This window comes from Solanum lycopersicum, chromosome 7 (assembly GCF_036512215.1).
Source record: "Solanum lycopersicum chromosome 7, SLM_r2.1".
Lineage (NCBI taxonomy): Eukaryota > Viridiplantae > Streptophyta > Magnoliopsida > Solanales > Solanaceae > Solanum > Solanum lycopersicum.
The window spans coordinates 57,454,676-57,470,570 of NC_090806.1; the positions used below are offsets into that span (position 1 = coordinate 57,454,676).

The following is a 15,895-nucleotide window of genomic DNA, read 5'->3' on the forward strand; positions in this document are numbered from 1 at the left end:
TCTCGATAAGTTATGTCTTGTTGGAATCGATATCAAATAACAGTCGACGGTATCTTTGATATGAGGTAGCGCTCAATGATATAAATTGTGACGAGGATCTTGAATTCAAATCTGTCATATAGTGTGGACAGATAAATGGTTGGCCAAGTAAAATACATAATTCAAGTATATTTTGTTTCACTTAGAAAAGTGACATTTTGGACTGGTAGTTCATAAATCAAGGTATAATGTCAGTGGGGTACAAATAAATTATTATGCGATAGTATAACCGTAAGATATCAAATACGGTTTGTGCCTTGGGGCATAAAGGTTTATCGCAAAAATCCTGACATTATTGGAGATGTTTTCTCCTTTGGTGGATGCAATGAGGTTTGTTTTGATCTGGCAACATATGAAAAACTTGAATGCATGTAATGAATAATTGTAATGTCTAGCTAGACAATGAAGGTTATATGAAAATCCTTGAAACAATCGAGGTGTCTGAAGCATATAAGAGTTTGAAAGAAACTTTTCCAATAAAGCTTCAAGAATCCTTATATGGATTGAAATAGTCAAGGAAGAAAAAGGGTACAAAAGAATGACCCTAATTGTCCTTGTATTTTTATGAAAAAGGTCTTGGTAAGACAAAATTTTGTCTTGACCTACAGATTGTTAATTTGACAAATAATATATTTGTCTAACAGTGCACATACACTGAAAAATTTTGATGCAATTTTATGTGGATATATCGCATTCATTGAGTACCCCAATGATTATGAGATCACTTGGCATAAATGATGATTCAATTTGATCTCAAAAGAAGGATGAAGAGTTTCTTGGTGATGAAACTCTATCTTGGTGCAATCAGGGCACTAGTGCATCTTACTAACAATATTTGACCAGATATTTGTTTTGCAGTAAATTTACTGGCAAGATTCAGTTTCTCCCCGATAAAAGGACATTGAAATGGTGTTGAGCACATGATTGAATATCCTCGAAGGACCATAGTTATGGGTTTATTCTATCCCGGGGAATCCAAGACAAAATTGATTGATTACGCAGATGCAGAATATTTATCTAATCCGCATAAAGCTCTATCTCAAGCACGCTATGTGTTTGCATGTGGAGGCACAATAATATCCTGGGGATCAATGAAGCAAATGTTGCTCTGCAGAAATAAAAGTCCTCCATGAAGCAAGTCAAAAGTGCGTCTGGTTGAGATAAATGACACACCATATTCAAGAAATGTGTGGTTTTTCTTTTAAAAAAGAATATACCAACCACAATGTACGAAGATTGGCGACATCATCACAAGAAATTAAGTGATGTTTTAATCAGGGGGAGTACAATACGCGTTGCACTCTTTTTTCCTTGATCGAGGTTTTTTTCCTACTGGGTTTTCCTGGCAAGGTTTTTAATGAGGCAACAAATGGTGCGTATCAAAAGATATGTGTACTCTTTTTCCTTCACTAGAATTTTTTCCCACAGGGTTTTTCCTAGTAAGGTTTTAACGAGGCACATTATCTATGGACATCCAAGGGGGAGTGTTATAAATTCATTGAATGAGTGGATAGTCCATAAGGTTGGTACATGAACAACCATTCATATTCACTAGGTTATATGAACCTTTTTGGATAAGAATGTATCTATTTATTATGATACTTAATATGGTGACCTTTGGAGTGATTTCTCACTCTATAAATAGGGTTGTTCATTCACTATTATAATAGATACAGATGAGACTTACATACACTTGAATAAGAAGAAAATTCTTCTTCTACTATCTACTTCTCTTGTCTTCTTCTCTTTGTGATTATATTCTTATGAGCTTGATTTTATAACAGAATTGGATATATAAAATTATGGTTGGACTTATAATTAATGAACATTTTTATAAATTTTTTTAAAAAAATTGACATAATTTTAAAAATCCAAAAACTTGATTTTGACCCAAATTTTTTTTTCTGGATTTTGAGACCTTGGATTTTTTGCAAACTTAACCAAAAATTCTAGAAGCATCTTATTTTTTGCAGAAAAGTCCTCCTCTTGAACCTTCTAGGGTTTTGTTATCCTCTTCTTACCTACTCTCCTCCATATTTCCAACAATTTACTCCAGTTGAGAAGAAGAAAAAACTTATCCAAATTCAGGTACCCTTTTGCTTCTAAATTCTTCTTCTTTGCATTAATTTTCCTTTTCCGATTGAGTATACTAACCAATTTTCATTGTTTAATTTGATTGGGTTTAGAAAAAAAATGGCGTCCACTCAGCTAACAGCATCCTCTATCTCTGGCAATGGTTTTGCATCCTTTGAAGGGCTCAGGTCCACTTGCATTGTAAAGACCGTATCTTTTGCTCCTTTGAAGCACAACAACAGCAGGTCTTTTAGTCGTCTTGTTGTCAAGGCGGCTACCACCGTAGCTCCTAAGGTATCTAAATTTCCTATTGTTTTTGAAATCACTGCTTTCATTTCCCCTATTGGTTGCTTTACTGATTTGTCTTGGTTGTGTTAATTTGAATGCTTTTCGGGTTCTAAATCTAGTACTATTACAGAATGTTGTTTGCTTGTCAACTATGTGTCGAGACAAATTGTTGGGGTCGGCTAAATTTTTGTTTTTTTCATTTGAAGATTAAGATAAGATAAGAAAGGTCAAGTCTTGGGGTCGCTTTTTTTTGGAAGAGTTGGCTGAAACATAAAACTTCAACCATAATTTGATTGCTTCTCTGCCTATTCAAATGTGTGATAAAGTTTGTAATATGGGTTTGCTGGTTATATGGTTTCAATGAACAAAGATGAGGGGGTGGATGATAGCTCATTCTGGTGTGTGTGTGTGGATCTGTCTGGTTAATAGGGGTCTTCTTGAGTGAAGAATGCTTAAAATCCAACTATGGTATCATTGAGCATTAGGCTCCATTCGCTTTTACAACTAATTGATTTTTTGTTGTGTTATATACAAGCCTGCACCTAATGGGTTTCAACTTTTCTGCAACTTTAAAGTATCATATTGTCAAATATACATTACTATGTGGGGCCATTTGTTAGATGGTGTTGTTCTTTGCAGTACACTACACTTAAGCCTTTGGGCGACAGAGTCTTGGTGAAGATTAAGACTGCAGAGGAGAAGACTGTTGGTGGTATCCTACTTCCAGTATCAGTTCAGTCGAAACCTAATGGAGGTGAGGTGGTTGCTGTTGGGGAGGGTCATTCAGCTGGCAAAACCAAAGTGGACATTAGTGTGAAGGTAATACTATATATTCAAATAATATAGTCGAGCTGGGATAATTAGTGGATAATCAAGTTGACTGAAACTATCTTTTGTATAGACTGGTGCCCAAGTCATCTACTCGAAGTACGCAGGAACTGAGGTGGAGTTTGATGGATCAAAGCACCTCATTCTGAAAGAGGATGATATTGTTGGTATTCTTGAGACAGATGATGTCAAGGATCTGCAGCCATTAAATGACAGAGTCCTAATCAAGGTTGGTCATTTGCGTCCTCCCGTCCTTGTTTGCAATGTGTCTAATGTTTCTATAGTCAGCTGCTTGTCTATTGCGGCTTTAATTTTCCCTTTTTTTTTTTGTTCTAAAGAAGCTGGTTATATGAGGAAATTGGTTTAAGTTAGCTGGCATCGTATCCCTATCTTTAGTGCCCGTCTCCTGCATTCTATGTTGCTTGTACTCTTCAAAAATGTCATTGGGTGCATATTGGTCCTTCAAAACTGGTGCCTTTTTGGAGGATCCAACACGGCTCTGGCAACATTTTGGGGAGACCAAGCAACTTAGCCTGCAATTGTTTTAAACATTTGCAGTTCCTGCAAGGTCTTTAATTGGCTGTCAACCGGTGGTTGCATTTCCTCTCAGGTTGCAGAAGCTGAAGAAAAAACCGCTGGAGGTTTACTGTTGACTGAGGCAGCCAAGGAGAAGCCTTCAATTGGCACGGTAAGAGATGGAAGAAGTTGCGTTGCTTTATCCATATCCCTATATCGATTGAGATGTTCAATAAACTAAACATTGTTTGATGTTTGAAATTACAGATTATAGCTGTTGGGCCTGGTCCTCTTGATGAAGAAGGGAACAGGAAACCACTTTCAGTATCCCCAGGAAATACAGTTCTCTATTCCAAATATGCCGGCAGTGAATTCAAAGGTGCTGATGGATCTGATTATATTACACTCAGGGTGTCTGATGTAATGGCTGTGCTATCTTAGTGGGACTATTGAGTTATTCCGTGCCAAAAATTTCAGCAGAGATCTAGGAAGGAGGAAGAGCTGCATCCAACTTTCGAGTGAGGAGTAATACTCTCTGCAAATTAATGATCAATATCTCAGGTGTAGAATCAATTTTCTGAACTCATTTCTGTTCTTGATTTGAGGAATTAGCCTTTGGGAATTTTGTATGTCAAAAGATTGAAAACTGCAGACTATGAGAGATTAGCAATAATATTTGCATAATTCACATATTGGATTGTGTTCAAGCTGATGTTTGTCATTTTTGGGATCAAGTTGTATATCCCTAGTCGCTAGTGGATCAAAGAGGTAGCTTATTTCGGGATCGCATTTTTGGAAGCAAGCTTTAAACAATAGAGACAATATATATAGGAGAAAATAAAAAGTTGAAGTTCAGCAATGTCAGTAGACAAGATTCCCACAACTGTCAAAGCTATACATTTTCTGTTAAATTTAGTACACAATGGATATTTCTTCCTGTAATTGTCATGCCTGAATTACTAAGCTAATTTACACCTACTTGATCTGAAAAATAATAATTAATAAATTTATAACTGCTTTGGACCTCACAATAAAGTGGCAATCAAACTAATCTAATATCAACCCTGCCATGAATTTACGCCAAAACACGCCATGAGTTGCTCCCACCTGTTGCCTAGAAAGTAATGTTCTACTACCTCAGTTGCCTCCAGTGAGAATCAGCAGATTTAGTCGTTTGCAGCCTCCATGACTATGTATTGCAAGGTTTAGTTCATTTAATTGGAGCACCTTCATCAATTAAATGATGCAGCTGAGTTGTCATCGTAGTGTCCTTTCCACGCATTACCACTGTCAGTTCCACTGCTAGCTTGGTTTGGTACTGGCACATTACCCAAATCCCCATTCAAGCTCATCTGCTGCACTTCAGCGCAAGACAAGATTTTGATGCTCTGAACACAGCTCACAAACTCCCTGAAAAAAAATGGGAAAACATAAATATCTAGGACAAGTAATACTACAACTTTTGACAAAGTCAACACTTACTCCCAAGGATCGTCACCAACAAGCAGTATATCATTCTCATGGTCAACATACACAAGCTTCCACTCAGTTCTTTGAGGATCTTCAAGCTGTCCCTCAATTCCAAACATACGTGCTAGATCATGCCTTAGTTCATCATAGCCTATGTAGCGAGTAACGTCTATAGTTCTTCCCACAGAGCCTCGTTTTTGAACCTTCACAGTTGCAAAAAAGATATTAAAAATACAAATAACGGGAATGAAACTTAACATTACTAATCCATCATATGAAACTCGAAATAAGAGAGAACACATAAAAGTGATCAACTGAGCAAAGCATGTGTGCAGCAAACCTTTGTATACGTTCTCATGCGCTGAGTCTGGTTCGTCCATGCATTATTGTTCAGAATACCGTTGTCATTGACAGCAAGATCGTTGGCACATCTTGGCTTGTATGACATGTTTGGCACCCCAAATTGTTGAGAATTGATCCCAGCATCAGACAGCTCAGTTTCTATATCCCTAGGGGCATTGCCAAAAGGAGAGAATAGGTTTTGTATATCCTTTCCAGAATCATAATCCCTTGATAGCAAAGCATCAGGGTTCAGTCCATCTATATTATTTGCTGCAGAAGGTAGAATGTTCCTAGAATGCGATTGAACATCACCATCCACACATAATGCAGGCAATGAAAAGTTGAAGCCACTAGAATCCAGCCCATACGATGTTGTCGATGAGGCTGCCTCTAAGTTCTCAGTATTATTGCCTTTGTACTTAGACAGCTCTGAACCTTTTGAGAACACTAGTTCATGTTTTATTCGACATTCGGATTTGTTTTGCTCTTGAGAAGGATCGACAACAGATTCATCCACCAGTATCGCTTGCCCTTGGTTCCTGGTCAAGAAGTTTGGTGGTGAAACTTGGAAATTATTCGTAGAAGGAGAGGTTGAACATGAAGGAGCATCTCCTTCTGTACCACCAGAAAGTGCTTTGATTGTTATAGGGGATTTGTGATGGTTTTGGAGTTGGTTGAAAGCATGATGGGTTGACTGGAGATGTGTCACGGTGGTCACGATGTTGGAACTCAACTGTTGATGAGCAAACTGGAGCTCTTGTGGTTGCCGGTTCTGTTGTTGCTGGGGCATACGCGGCTCCAGAGTAGAGCTTACGGGAGATAATAGCTGTGCTTGTTGCTGTTGTTGTTGCTGCTGCAGTTTATTAAGAAGTTGTAGTTGCAGCTGCTGTTCTGTAAGGCTCTGCTGTGATGATGGTTGCACTTGGGACCTCTGCATCAAACTTTGCTGCAACAATTGTAGAGGAGCTTGTTGTGGTATTGTCTGCTGTTGCTGGGATTTCTGCAAGAGGTTAGATTGCTGTTCCATTTGTTGCTGAAATTGGAAGTCCTGTGCCAAGGATGTCGAAGGGAATGAATTTCTACTGACAGGAACATTTTGCTGTGATTGGGTACTAGCTGATAGCACCTGTTGTTGCTGAAGCTGACCATATACCGCAGCTTGTGGAAAAGTTTGGTTTGGTATCTGGTTAGGGGATACACAACGATTTACTGGTGATGAATTCCCGGTCAATTGTTGCTGCTGGGATGGACGCTGTTGTTGCTGCAGCTGCTGTTGTGCTTGTTGATGAAACTGTGGCTGTTGCTGCAACATGTGTTGCTGTGGCTGTTGCAGCGTGTGCTGCTGCTGATGCTGCAGTGTGTGTTGTTGCTGTTGCTGCTGCTGCAGTGTGTGTTGCTGTTGCTGTTGCTGCTGCTGCTGCTGCAGTGTTTGTTGTTGTTGTTGCTGCTGCAATGTGTGTCGTTGTTGTTGCTGCTGCTGTAATGTGTGTTGTTGTTGCTGTTGCTGTTGCTGCAGCGTGTGTTGCTGTTGCTGTTGCTGTTGTGCACTTACAGGAGACTGTAACGATTGCTGTTGCTCTTGAGTCCATGCTAATGGTGGCTGTTGGATTTGACCAAATGGCTGGTTTAGTTGATTTGGTTTGTTGAACTGGAGACCCGGTGTAGCTAATGCAGGTGACTGAAAGTTCAACAACTTGGAATGGTCATCACTGCCGATGTTACTGTGTAAGACACTGGGAAGTCCAGATTGGGCAACTGGCACATGATTGTTCTGTTGCATACTCATCCATTGGACCAAGCTCAGTCCAGGGAATATCGAATTTTGAGCATCTTTTAGACCTAACTCATCATTGATCCAGGGCATCCCCCTCTTTAAAACATTTTCAATATCAGACTCATCACCTGCAAAAGCACTAGCCCTTTTGAGGATTTTATCGAGGAAATTATAGTGGACTATGTTCCTTTTGTACAAGTAGAGATGAGGGAGATGAATCGTGCTACTATGTATAGTGCCTGACTAAGGTTGATATCATGCTGCTACCGTTGAGATTAAGTTGATGAAAATCCTTTAAATAAAATATATTTTACCGCAACAGAAAACTGAACATTCCAACATTTCTTGTAAGTCAAAGTTGAGTTTTAACTACAGTGAACCTTTAATAGGTTCTTTGTTTTAGTTCTTCTGAACCTTTGAACCATTACACGAGAAAGCTAAATATCAAGTAGCTTACCAGGAAAACTTGGCTGCTTAGGAAACTTGGGCCTGAAAAATGGTGGTGGACAGATATAAAAAGGAGTCACGACAGGCTCAATATCCCAAATTGAAACTCTGCTTGGACGTTCTCCGGCAGTTGATTCATCCCATCCTACCTAACAAATTAAATAAAGAAATAGTTCAGGATTCGATCAATGCAAACACAGTTTCTTATATACCACCAAAAACATGAACCAAAATGCAAGCAAGCACTGATCTGGAGTAGCAACTGATGACTCAATGAGTGACATTGCCTAACACATATAATTGTATTTGGTATGACTGAGAAATATATATCAAGAAGCAGGAAGGGCTGTACTATGACCACTAAGTTAAATATGTCTGAGTACCTGAAGATTACGCCACTGTGAGCTCTTCCATCGTATGGGGTCCAGATCACTAACACCTGTTATTGTACCCATGTATCTGCGAACTCCAGACTCCTCTGTTTCAAACATCATCCGAAATCGCATTCCTAGTGAAACTTGTGCATACATAGCTTTATTATACTTGGCCAGAGGAATTACAAATTCAGAAGGGCTAGCCCTGTCAAGAACAAAAAGAGCAAGATTACAAAAATGTGTATGATTCAACATCTAGATCCAAACAACCACAACCACAACATACCCAGTGAAATCCCACAATTGAGGTCTGGAAAATATCTAGACCCGAACACGAAATATTTTCGATTTAAAAAGGGCTGATATAGTACCTAGGGTTGTAAAAGATAGTAAACGGGCTGTTGTTTGCAGCAGCATGAGCAGCAGCAGCAAGGATCCCAATGTGCATGCTGTCACTAGATATAACAGATGAGGATAGGGCGGGCTGCTGTCTATTTGTTCGTTTTATACCCAAGAGAAGCTGTGACTTTTCATCTCTACATAAAATTTTCTCAGCTTAGCAACAAGATGACTATCATATCAATAAAAAAAAAAAGTAACCAACTTTTCCTTTACCTTATGAAAAGGACAGAATCGCCGGCACAAAGCCTCTTAGAGGAGATAAAGACACTCCAACCGGTAGTCAAAAGGTGTCTTTTTGGTTGACCTGAAATCATGTTAATTTGTTTCAAGGAACCTTGTTAGCACTTATCACTGACCAATTTTTACCTGATACATTGATGGCTACAGTCATTGTTGGGAAAATGTTCACAATTCACTACATGACCTAAACTTAATTCACTAGGGTAAGCTTCTTACATCAATACACTTTTAAAAACTCACACTAAAAGACATTCTCTCTCAGTTAAAAGATACTTAAAAGCTAAAACAAAACTATTGAGAAAAATATTATAATAATTATCTTTCTCATAAGTTGAGTTGGATTTAGAAATAAAAGTCACTACTGTATAAAAACAAAACAAAGACTAATTATTCAAGTCACTTAACTTAGCAGTCCAACATGAAACTGTATCTTTGAAGAGAAACCTTAAATGTAAACCACTAGTATAGAGACTCACAGTGTTACCCCATTAGTAGTTCCACACAGAATTATCAAAATTAAGCTTCCAACATAAGAGAGTAGAAGATCTTAAAAAGTACCTCGATAAATATGCCTGAAAGTCCATGTTTGGTCATGCAAATCTCTAGCCATTAGCTCCTGAGCAGGAGGTTGCATTGCATAGTCCTATAAAGAAGCTCCATATCAGATGCATAAAGGTAGATCTTTTCTTGAAGACATTTCGTGAAGAAAAACAAACCAGAGGAGGAAATATCTTCTCTGCTGCTCGACGAGGAACAGAAAATCCACCATGTGTGCTTGTATCACTAGCAGTGAGAGTTTTACAGAAGAACTCAGCAGGTTGCCTGTTCTGCTTAAGGCCCATTTCAGATAAAAGTAAAGCCTCCTGGTCATACTGCAGAATCAAAAAGTTTGTTTCATACAACTTATGGGAGGAGGTAAAAAGTACTTTGACCGAAAAGATGACAGCTGAAATTGGAAACAATATAAAGGACTTACTTTGTTGACAGGTTGAAGAGTCATCTGAGCATAGACCTCATCAGTTTCAGTGTCAGCCTAACAAAAATGTCACAAGTATAACATGTTAGGAGAAGGGAAAACCCACTACACTTTAACTTGCGTAATAGAACAATATTTCTACTTAATTCACATGCAACGTCAATCGAGATTGTGGAACCAAATAAACACTACGAATCTTACAAAGAAGTACAGTGATCCTAGGTTTCCATTAAAGTCTTTGGAAATACAAAGAATGTATCCGAAAACACCCGTATTCAATCATTACTTTAAGCAAAATATATGGAAATGGAAAAACAATTCATGTAATCGAGAACTCCCAGCCAATATGTGGATAGAGGAAGATCCATACATGTAGAGTAACATTGTGTAACATGCAGATCAACTTGGAAGGAAGATTAGGATAACTTGGAATTCCATCTGTCTCCTTTTGCATTGATGCAGCCACCTGCATAATGTTGGTACTGATTTAAGGCTTCATAATTGGACAGTATCTGGGCGGTGTAATAATCCTATTCAACTTCAAAAGATACATACCTGCTCACTGTGACCTTGAGGAAAATATACCACAAGGCTTCCAACAGGAGGCAAAGAAACCAATGGGCCAGCACAAGCGTGCCATAACTCTGAATTCATGAGCTTTCTTTCTCCTGTTGCAATTTGATACAATCTTTCAGGTATGCATATTACGAAATTTAAAGTTCACATATATGCTAGAGTTAAGGTCATTTATGTGCAAATTATTCGCTTGATTACCAGCTATGTTAAACATCATTCATGCAACCAAAAAAAGAAAATTTTCTTCTGTTTCACCTTTAGCCCCAACTGAAGGATTATTACAGTCAAACCTGTTTTAAGCAGAAGTACAAACAACTGGTAGATAAAGATAAGGAGCTAAAACCGGCAGCCCGGTGCGGCGGTACCCAAATCATCCAGCTAAAGCCGAATCAGGGGAAGGCTGTACCCCCAAAAAGATGTGATGTAGATAGCCTACCCTAATACAAGCATTAGTGGCTGCTTCCACGGCTCGAACCCGTGACATATAGGTGTCACGGAGACAACTTTACCGTTGCTCCTTGGCTCCCCATCATAAAGATAAGGAGTTCTGCAAGCCAAATGATTATTGAACTTCAGTAATACCAGGAACTTATGTGAATATCATGTGACCCTCATACAGCTAATATTTGTGACCCTCTAAAAGGTGTATACCTAATGGCAATCAAAAACTAACCAATACTGGATAAGCTTCAGCATGTCAATGACATGCACAGATAACAGTAATTTCTTGATCTAGTGATCAATGAAAAGAACAACTTTTTCATTTTCCTTTCTCAAAGAAAACCATATGAGAATATGAACTTATGGCAAGTGGATCCAATTAAAGCATCATGAACTCAGATCAAGCAAAATCTGCATTATTAATTTTGTTCCTATTCCAGTGATTACCCCTTCTAGTACTTACATGTCAGCATAGCACAACCTACTTAATTGACAGTGAATGAATGATATACAGAAATTGGAAGGTACTCTTTCTTCTCCAAAATGGAGTAAACACAAGCTGCCAGGAGTAGTTAAATGAAATGAGAACCGATCCCCATGCTCATGTTCCGCACTTCGGTCCATAATCAACCCCATAAAAACGAATAACAGAAAGTAGACCATTTGAGGCATCTGCTAAGTTAATACGAGGTCAGAAGTAAAACTTAAAACGATTACCAGATATTGGGGCAAGAAAATTTGATGGTTATCCAATACATAATCCAAAATCCAACTTAGAAAGCAGACATGAACCCGTAGATCAATTACACTAAATACAATTTGTACTCCTGGATGTACAAATTGTATTAGTAACATTTTGCTAACAAACTAATGAAAGAATAAACAAGTAAAAGCAGTTCAGATAAAGTGTATTTCTGTTCTCATCTTTGCAATAGGAATGTTTCTTTTTTTTTAAAAAAGGCAAATATTCACAGGAACCTTGAGCCTTACAAACAAGTTACTTTAAGAAAAACTTGTATATTATGGTTATCAAGTGACAAAACAATCAATTTATAACTCTAGCAAACCATCAAAGCTAAAATATGGCAGCAAATTTCACTTATCATATCCCCAATGAAAAATGCAAATGAATAAATGAAGCTTTAATAAAAGACCTTCTCCTGAATTTGGTAGATATCCGTTTGATGGCGCTTTCATTTCAGCAAAAAATCCACTTAAGTTGAATTACTTCTCTCCCAAAAGTAACAAAGAAGAATTTGTCCAACACAAAGCTACTTTCACCTAATTCCAGTTCAAAAAGCTTTTCACTTTCTCAGCGTAGAAATAGAGAAATCTCCATCATTTTTAGATACTATTATGCTAGCTCCATAATTGCAACACGGAATTCCTAAAATACAAATGTGCTTCTTTTTTTCCATTGTCGTCAAGAAATCGCCACCATTTTCCGGTGGCCGAACCCCCACAAAAGACTGCGTCTTTTCAACTAATACTGCAACCCCACCAGAGAAACTTCTTTCCGTTTTAATCTCTGGTTACAATTTCAGGAAGTGATTGAGACTAGAACCCACAAAGGGTCGCCGGAAAATCAAGAAGGAACAAATATGCTTTTAAAAAAAATGGCTATCCAAAAATGGGAAGACAGAGAGAATAAAGTTACACGCCACCCAAGGTGCAGTGTAGCAACCAAAGATCAAGGTGGTGGTCGGTGTGGGGAAAATCAGAGAAGTCGCCGGAAAATCAGACGCCAATGAAAACGGAGCTGCTTTTTATTGCTACTGTAACATACAACCTTTATACTATTCTATTCTTTATTTTATTTTTAAAAATTGAGGATTGCGGAAGGAGAAATAAGAAAGAGATAATTAACTAACTAAATTATTAAAATTTTATGTAACATCATATTTAGTTAATTATTGGAAATTTTTTTTGAGGCTTTATGAAACGTAATTATTAAAGGATTATATGATATGTTTTGTAAAAATAGAGAGAAGAAGCCGACATAGAGAAGGTTAAAAAATAAGTGAAATTAGAAGCCATGTTTTGCTCTTACAAGACATTATTTCCATCATTCTCAATCTTAATTAGATTCCTCTATTATCTCTCTTTTTCCCAAAACAAATAATTAATCCTTCCATCTCCTCTCAAATTATTATCTTTAATAATTTTTAAATCAGTCATCTCAAATTACTTTCTCATTTCATATTAGTACTTAGTTCTTGTAGTATCAAGCATAGATATTTTATTTTATTTTTAAAATCAAGAGAATTTTATTATATTTTCTTTTTTTATCTTAAATATTAAATAAAATTAATGGTTAAATTTAAAATTGTAAAATATTATCAGAAATATTAATTTGATAAAATATACTTTAATAATTATTTTTTTAAAAAAAAAAGCCTGATCAAGTTATATGGGGCAAATAATATTTTCTCTCTCCAAATTTACTTATCAAATTTTTACTTGATATATCTATTTTACTCTTACTAATTGATATAGTCTCGAGCATATCACTAGATTTTTTAAAAACATTAATTCAATGTTGATAAATTAATACTATAATAGAAAAAAGAAAACTGATCTTTTTTAATTTACCAAAAATAAAAAATAAAAATAAAAAATATTTGATAAATAAATCCAAAAAAAAAGAATATGATATTGGAGTATTTGTCAATTAGTAATTATAATTTTTTTCCTTTTTCAGTAGTAATTATTTTTAAAAATTGCAAACACCTCAAGATCATTGAAAATATTAGTTAATAAAATATACTCTTAATAATTATTTTTGGAAAAAGGTTGGGTCTTTGGGGCAAGTAACACTCCCTCTGTTGAGTCGAATTTTGGCTTAGTATAGCTATTAAGAAAAAAATATCAACATGCTGAGTTTATTATTTTATTCTTAATTAATAGGTTTTTAAATATATTATTATTTTATTAAAAATATTAGCTCAATATTAATAAATTGAGAGTATAACAATAAAATTGTTCTTTCTTATTTTATCAAAAATAACAGATAAAAATAGAAATCAAATTAGAAAATATATGATAAGTAAATTCGAACAAAAATAATACGATGTTTGAAATATTTGTCATTTAGTAAGTTCAAGATATAATTAATTCTTTTTTATTTTTCAGTAATAATTATTTTTAAAAATTGCAAACACCTCAAAATTAAACATAAATACCGTAATGCTTCATGAGAATATCATATTATATCTCTTGGAGGGTATTAATTTTCGAGAGAACTCTTAGAAAATAATACCCCTCCAAGAACGTCAACTTTATTGAATACAAAAACATTTGCCTAATTTTGATAGATCGACTCATATTATAACTTGTGAACGTGGTGTTAAATTTTACTTAGATCCAAGTATTTGGACCTCAACTACTCAATTATTGATGTTTGTTCTTTTCTTCAATTTACCAAGATGATAACAAGCTAATCAAATTAGGATTAAAAAGTTAGGTAAATATTTTTGTGGTATATACCAAGCTTTTTTTCTTGGATCGTGTGATATATTGGTCACAAATTACTTTATTTGATTTTGATGATTGTCTTAGATTCATTTATTCATGCGATGAATAGAAACCAATCAATGCGATGTCTTCCATTTTAAGAATAAAACAAAAACCTAAAAAATAATGTAGATTGACATGGTTGTAATTAGTGTTTTAATAGGAGAACCTGAGGCGAGATGTTTTATGTATTACAGGGCAAGCCTTAAGCTTCGAGACAAGAAAAGTAAATGTTATGGATCTATAGGACATAATTTCATGTATATTCAATTTATAATTTTATTTATAAGAAAATAAGCAAAAGAAAAACTTTTTAGTATTTTACAAATAAATTTGATAAATACCCTATAATATATAGAAAAAGTTATTATGATTTTTATTTGAGCAAGGTATTAATTAATAACAAATAATAAAGAAGTATTATAATTACTATTTGAGAAATATCATTACCCCAATAATAAAAAATATGATTTAAAGAAAAAAAGATTCAAACTCAACCCCCCCAAAAAAAAAACATACAAAGTACATTTTTAAACTCAAGGCTTACTGTTTTAGGTTTTGAACTTACGCCCTATGGATCTCCATATTTTAAATTTGCGCGCTAAAGTTTTTTGATACGTCCCGCTCCAAAATTCGCCGTCGAAAAATCTTTCTGAAAACACTGATTGTAATTGTTGATGGGAAATTATTTTAAATTAATGAAATAGGCGAGTTATAAGTAAAAAACATAATTAGTAGGCTAAATGGTCTGGTGGACCCTAGTACTTGTATAGGATTGTATTCTAGACACTCCTACTTACCCTTTTGTCATCTGGACTCCTAAACTCATCCAAACCCAACATTTTAAACACTTTTTTATGCCATGACGCGTGTTGCACAAACCACATACATGTTGGCCAAAAAGAAAAAAACAATAATCTATGTATGATATTGAAATCCACGTGGTAAATCCGCCAACTAAAAATAGTTCAACCTCGCGAAAATTTCAAAACCTTCGCGACTTTTCCACTTCTCCTCTCAGCGATTTCTCCACTAAGAGTCATTTGTGATTTGCCATAGCTTTTCTCAGTTTAATCTTAGTTTCACTCCGATTATCGTTGTAAGTTCTTGCCTTTTGTGTTAGTTTTTGATCTTTTTCATTTTCTTGTGCATATCTGTTTGATTAGAGGATCGATTGTCATTTAATTTTTTTGAAACTTTTTGAGAATTTTACTTTGGTTTGGGTGTAATGTTAGTGTTATATGCTTTCTTAGTTGATTAATGACTTCGAGTAACTTCAATGACATGTTTCGTGAATTCAAGTAGATTCTAGGATTTTTTTCGTAAAATCTCAATTTCGATTAAAGTTAATATTCTATTTCTGGTCAATTTTCTTGGATATTGATAGTATTAGTGGTCCATTCTAACAGCAATTACAGTTATGGTAAGTTAATGGCTTTAACTGTTACTAGTATTTTCTTTAAAAGTAGGGTTTTTTGTGTTACACTCATTGTAAGTTTATGCCTTTTAGTTGTTTTTCATGGTAATTTTATGCTTATTTATTCCCTTAAACTTTAGTTGTTTTGTCATGGTAATTTTATGCATTTAAGTTTTGAC

The 15,895-nt window shown here is 35.6% G+C and overlaps 2 protein-coding genes across 4 annotated transcripts; one reads left to right on the plus strand and one right to left on the minus strand.

The window, feature by feature from the left end:
• The first annotated feature begins 2,063 nt into the window (after positions 1 to 2,063).
• Positions 2,064 to 4,436, plus strand: CPN21 (chaperonin 21 precursor). Its single transcript, NM_001247494.1, has 6 exons — positions 2,064 to 2,127; positions 2,226 to 2,406; positions 3,040 to 3,219; positions 3,302 to 3,457; positions 3,839 to 3,916; positions 4,012 to 4,436. Exons 2-6 carry the CDS (start codon positions 2,233 to 2,235, stop codon positions 4,183 to 4,185), a joined length of 762 nt encoding a protein of 253 aa, NP_001234423.1. The 5' UTR covers positions 2,064 to 2,127; positions 2,226 to 2,232; the 3' UTR covers positions 4,186 to 4,436.
• Positions 4,437 to 4,618: 182 nt separating this feature from the next.
• On the minus strand, positions 4,619 to 12,766 carry ARF7 (auxin response factor 19). Of its 3 annotated transcripts, none has more exons than XM_004243644.5 (13): positions 11,941 to 12,766; positions 10,325 to 10,437; positions 10,140 to 10,235; positions 9,770 to 9,826; positions 9,510 to 9,665; positions 9,352 to 9,436; positions 8,767 to 8,857; positions 8,523 to 8,687; positions 8,161 to 8,356; positions 7,788 to 7,926; positions 5,555 to 7,458; positions 5,227 to 5,417; positions 4,619 to 5,154 (listed from the first exon to the last, which is right to left on the minus strand). In XM_004243644.5, the coding sequence occupies exons 1-13, from the start codon at positions 11,981 to 11,983 to the stop codon at positions 4,977 to 4,979; spliced, it is 3,414 nt and encodes a 1,137-aa protein (XP_004243692.1). In that variant the 5' UTR covers positions 11,984 to 12,766; the 3' UTR covers positions 4,619 to 4,976. The 3 variants fall into 3 exon arrangements, with proteins under 3 accessions (XP_004243692.1, XP_069143071.1, XP_019070360.1); XM_069286970.1 differs by having other exon boundaries at positions 10,140 to 10,251; positions 11,941 to 12,547; XM_019214815.3 differs by lacking the exon at positions 11,941 to 12,766 and adding an exon at positions 11,504 to 11,901.
• Between the last annotated feature and the right edge of the window lie 3,129 nt (positions 12,767 to 15,895).

Bases quoted from the DNA above. Each gene is read 5' to 3' on its own strand.
- ARF7 (XM_004243644.5), bottom strand. From the start codon at position 11,983: ATGAAAGCGCCATCAAACGGATATCTACCAAATTCAGGAGAAG. The intron at 7,927-8,160 runs GTACTCAGACAT...TTAATTTGTTAG, and splicing joins CACAGTGGCGTAATCTTCAG to GTAGGATGGGATGAATCAAC. The intron at 5,418-5,554 runs GTTTGCTGCACA...GCAACTGTGAAG, and splicing joins GCATGAGAACGTATACAAAG to GTTCAAAAACGAGGCTCTGT.
- CPN21 (NM_001247494.1), top strand. From the start codon at position 2,233: ATGGCGTCCACTCAGCTAACAGCATCCTCTATCTCTGGCAATGGTTTT. The intron at 3,220-3,301 runs GTAATACTATAT...TCTTTTGTATAG, and splicing joins AAGTGGACATTAGTGTGAAG to ACTGGTGCCCAAGTCATCTA. The intron at 3,917-4,011 runs GTAAGAGATGGA...TTGAAATTACAG, and splicing joins AGAAGCCTTCAATTGGCACG to ATTATAGCTGTTGGGCCTGG.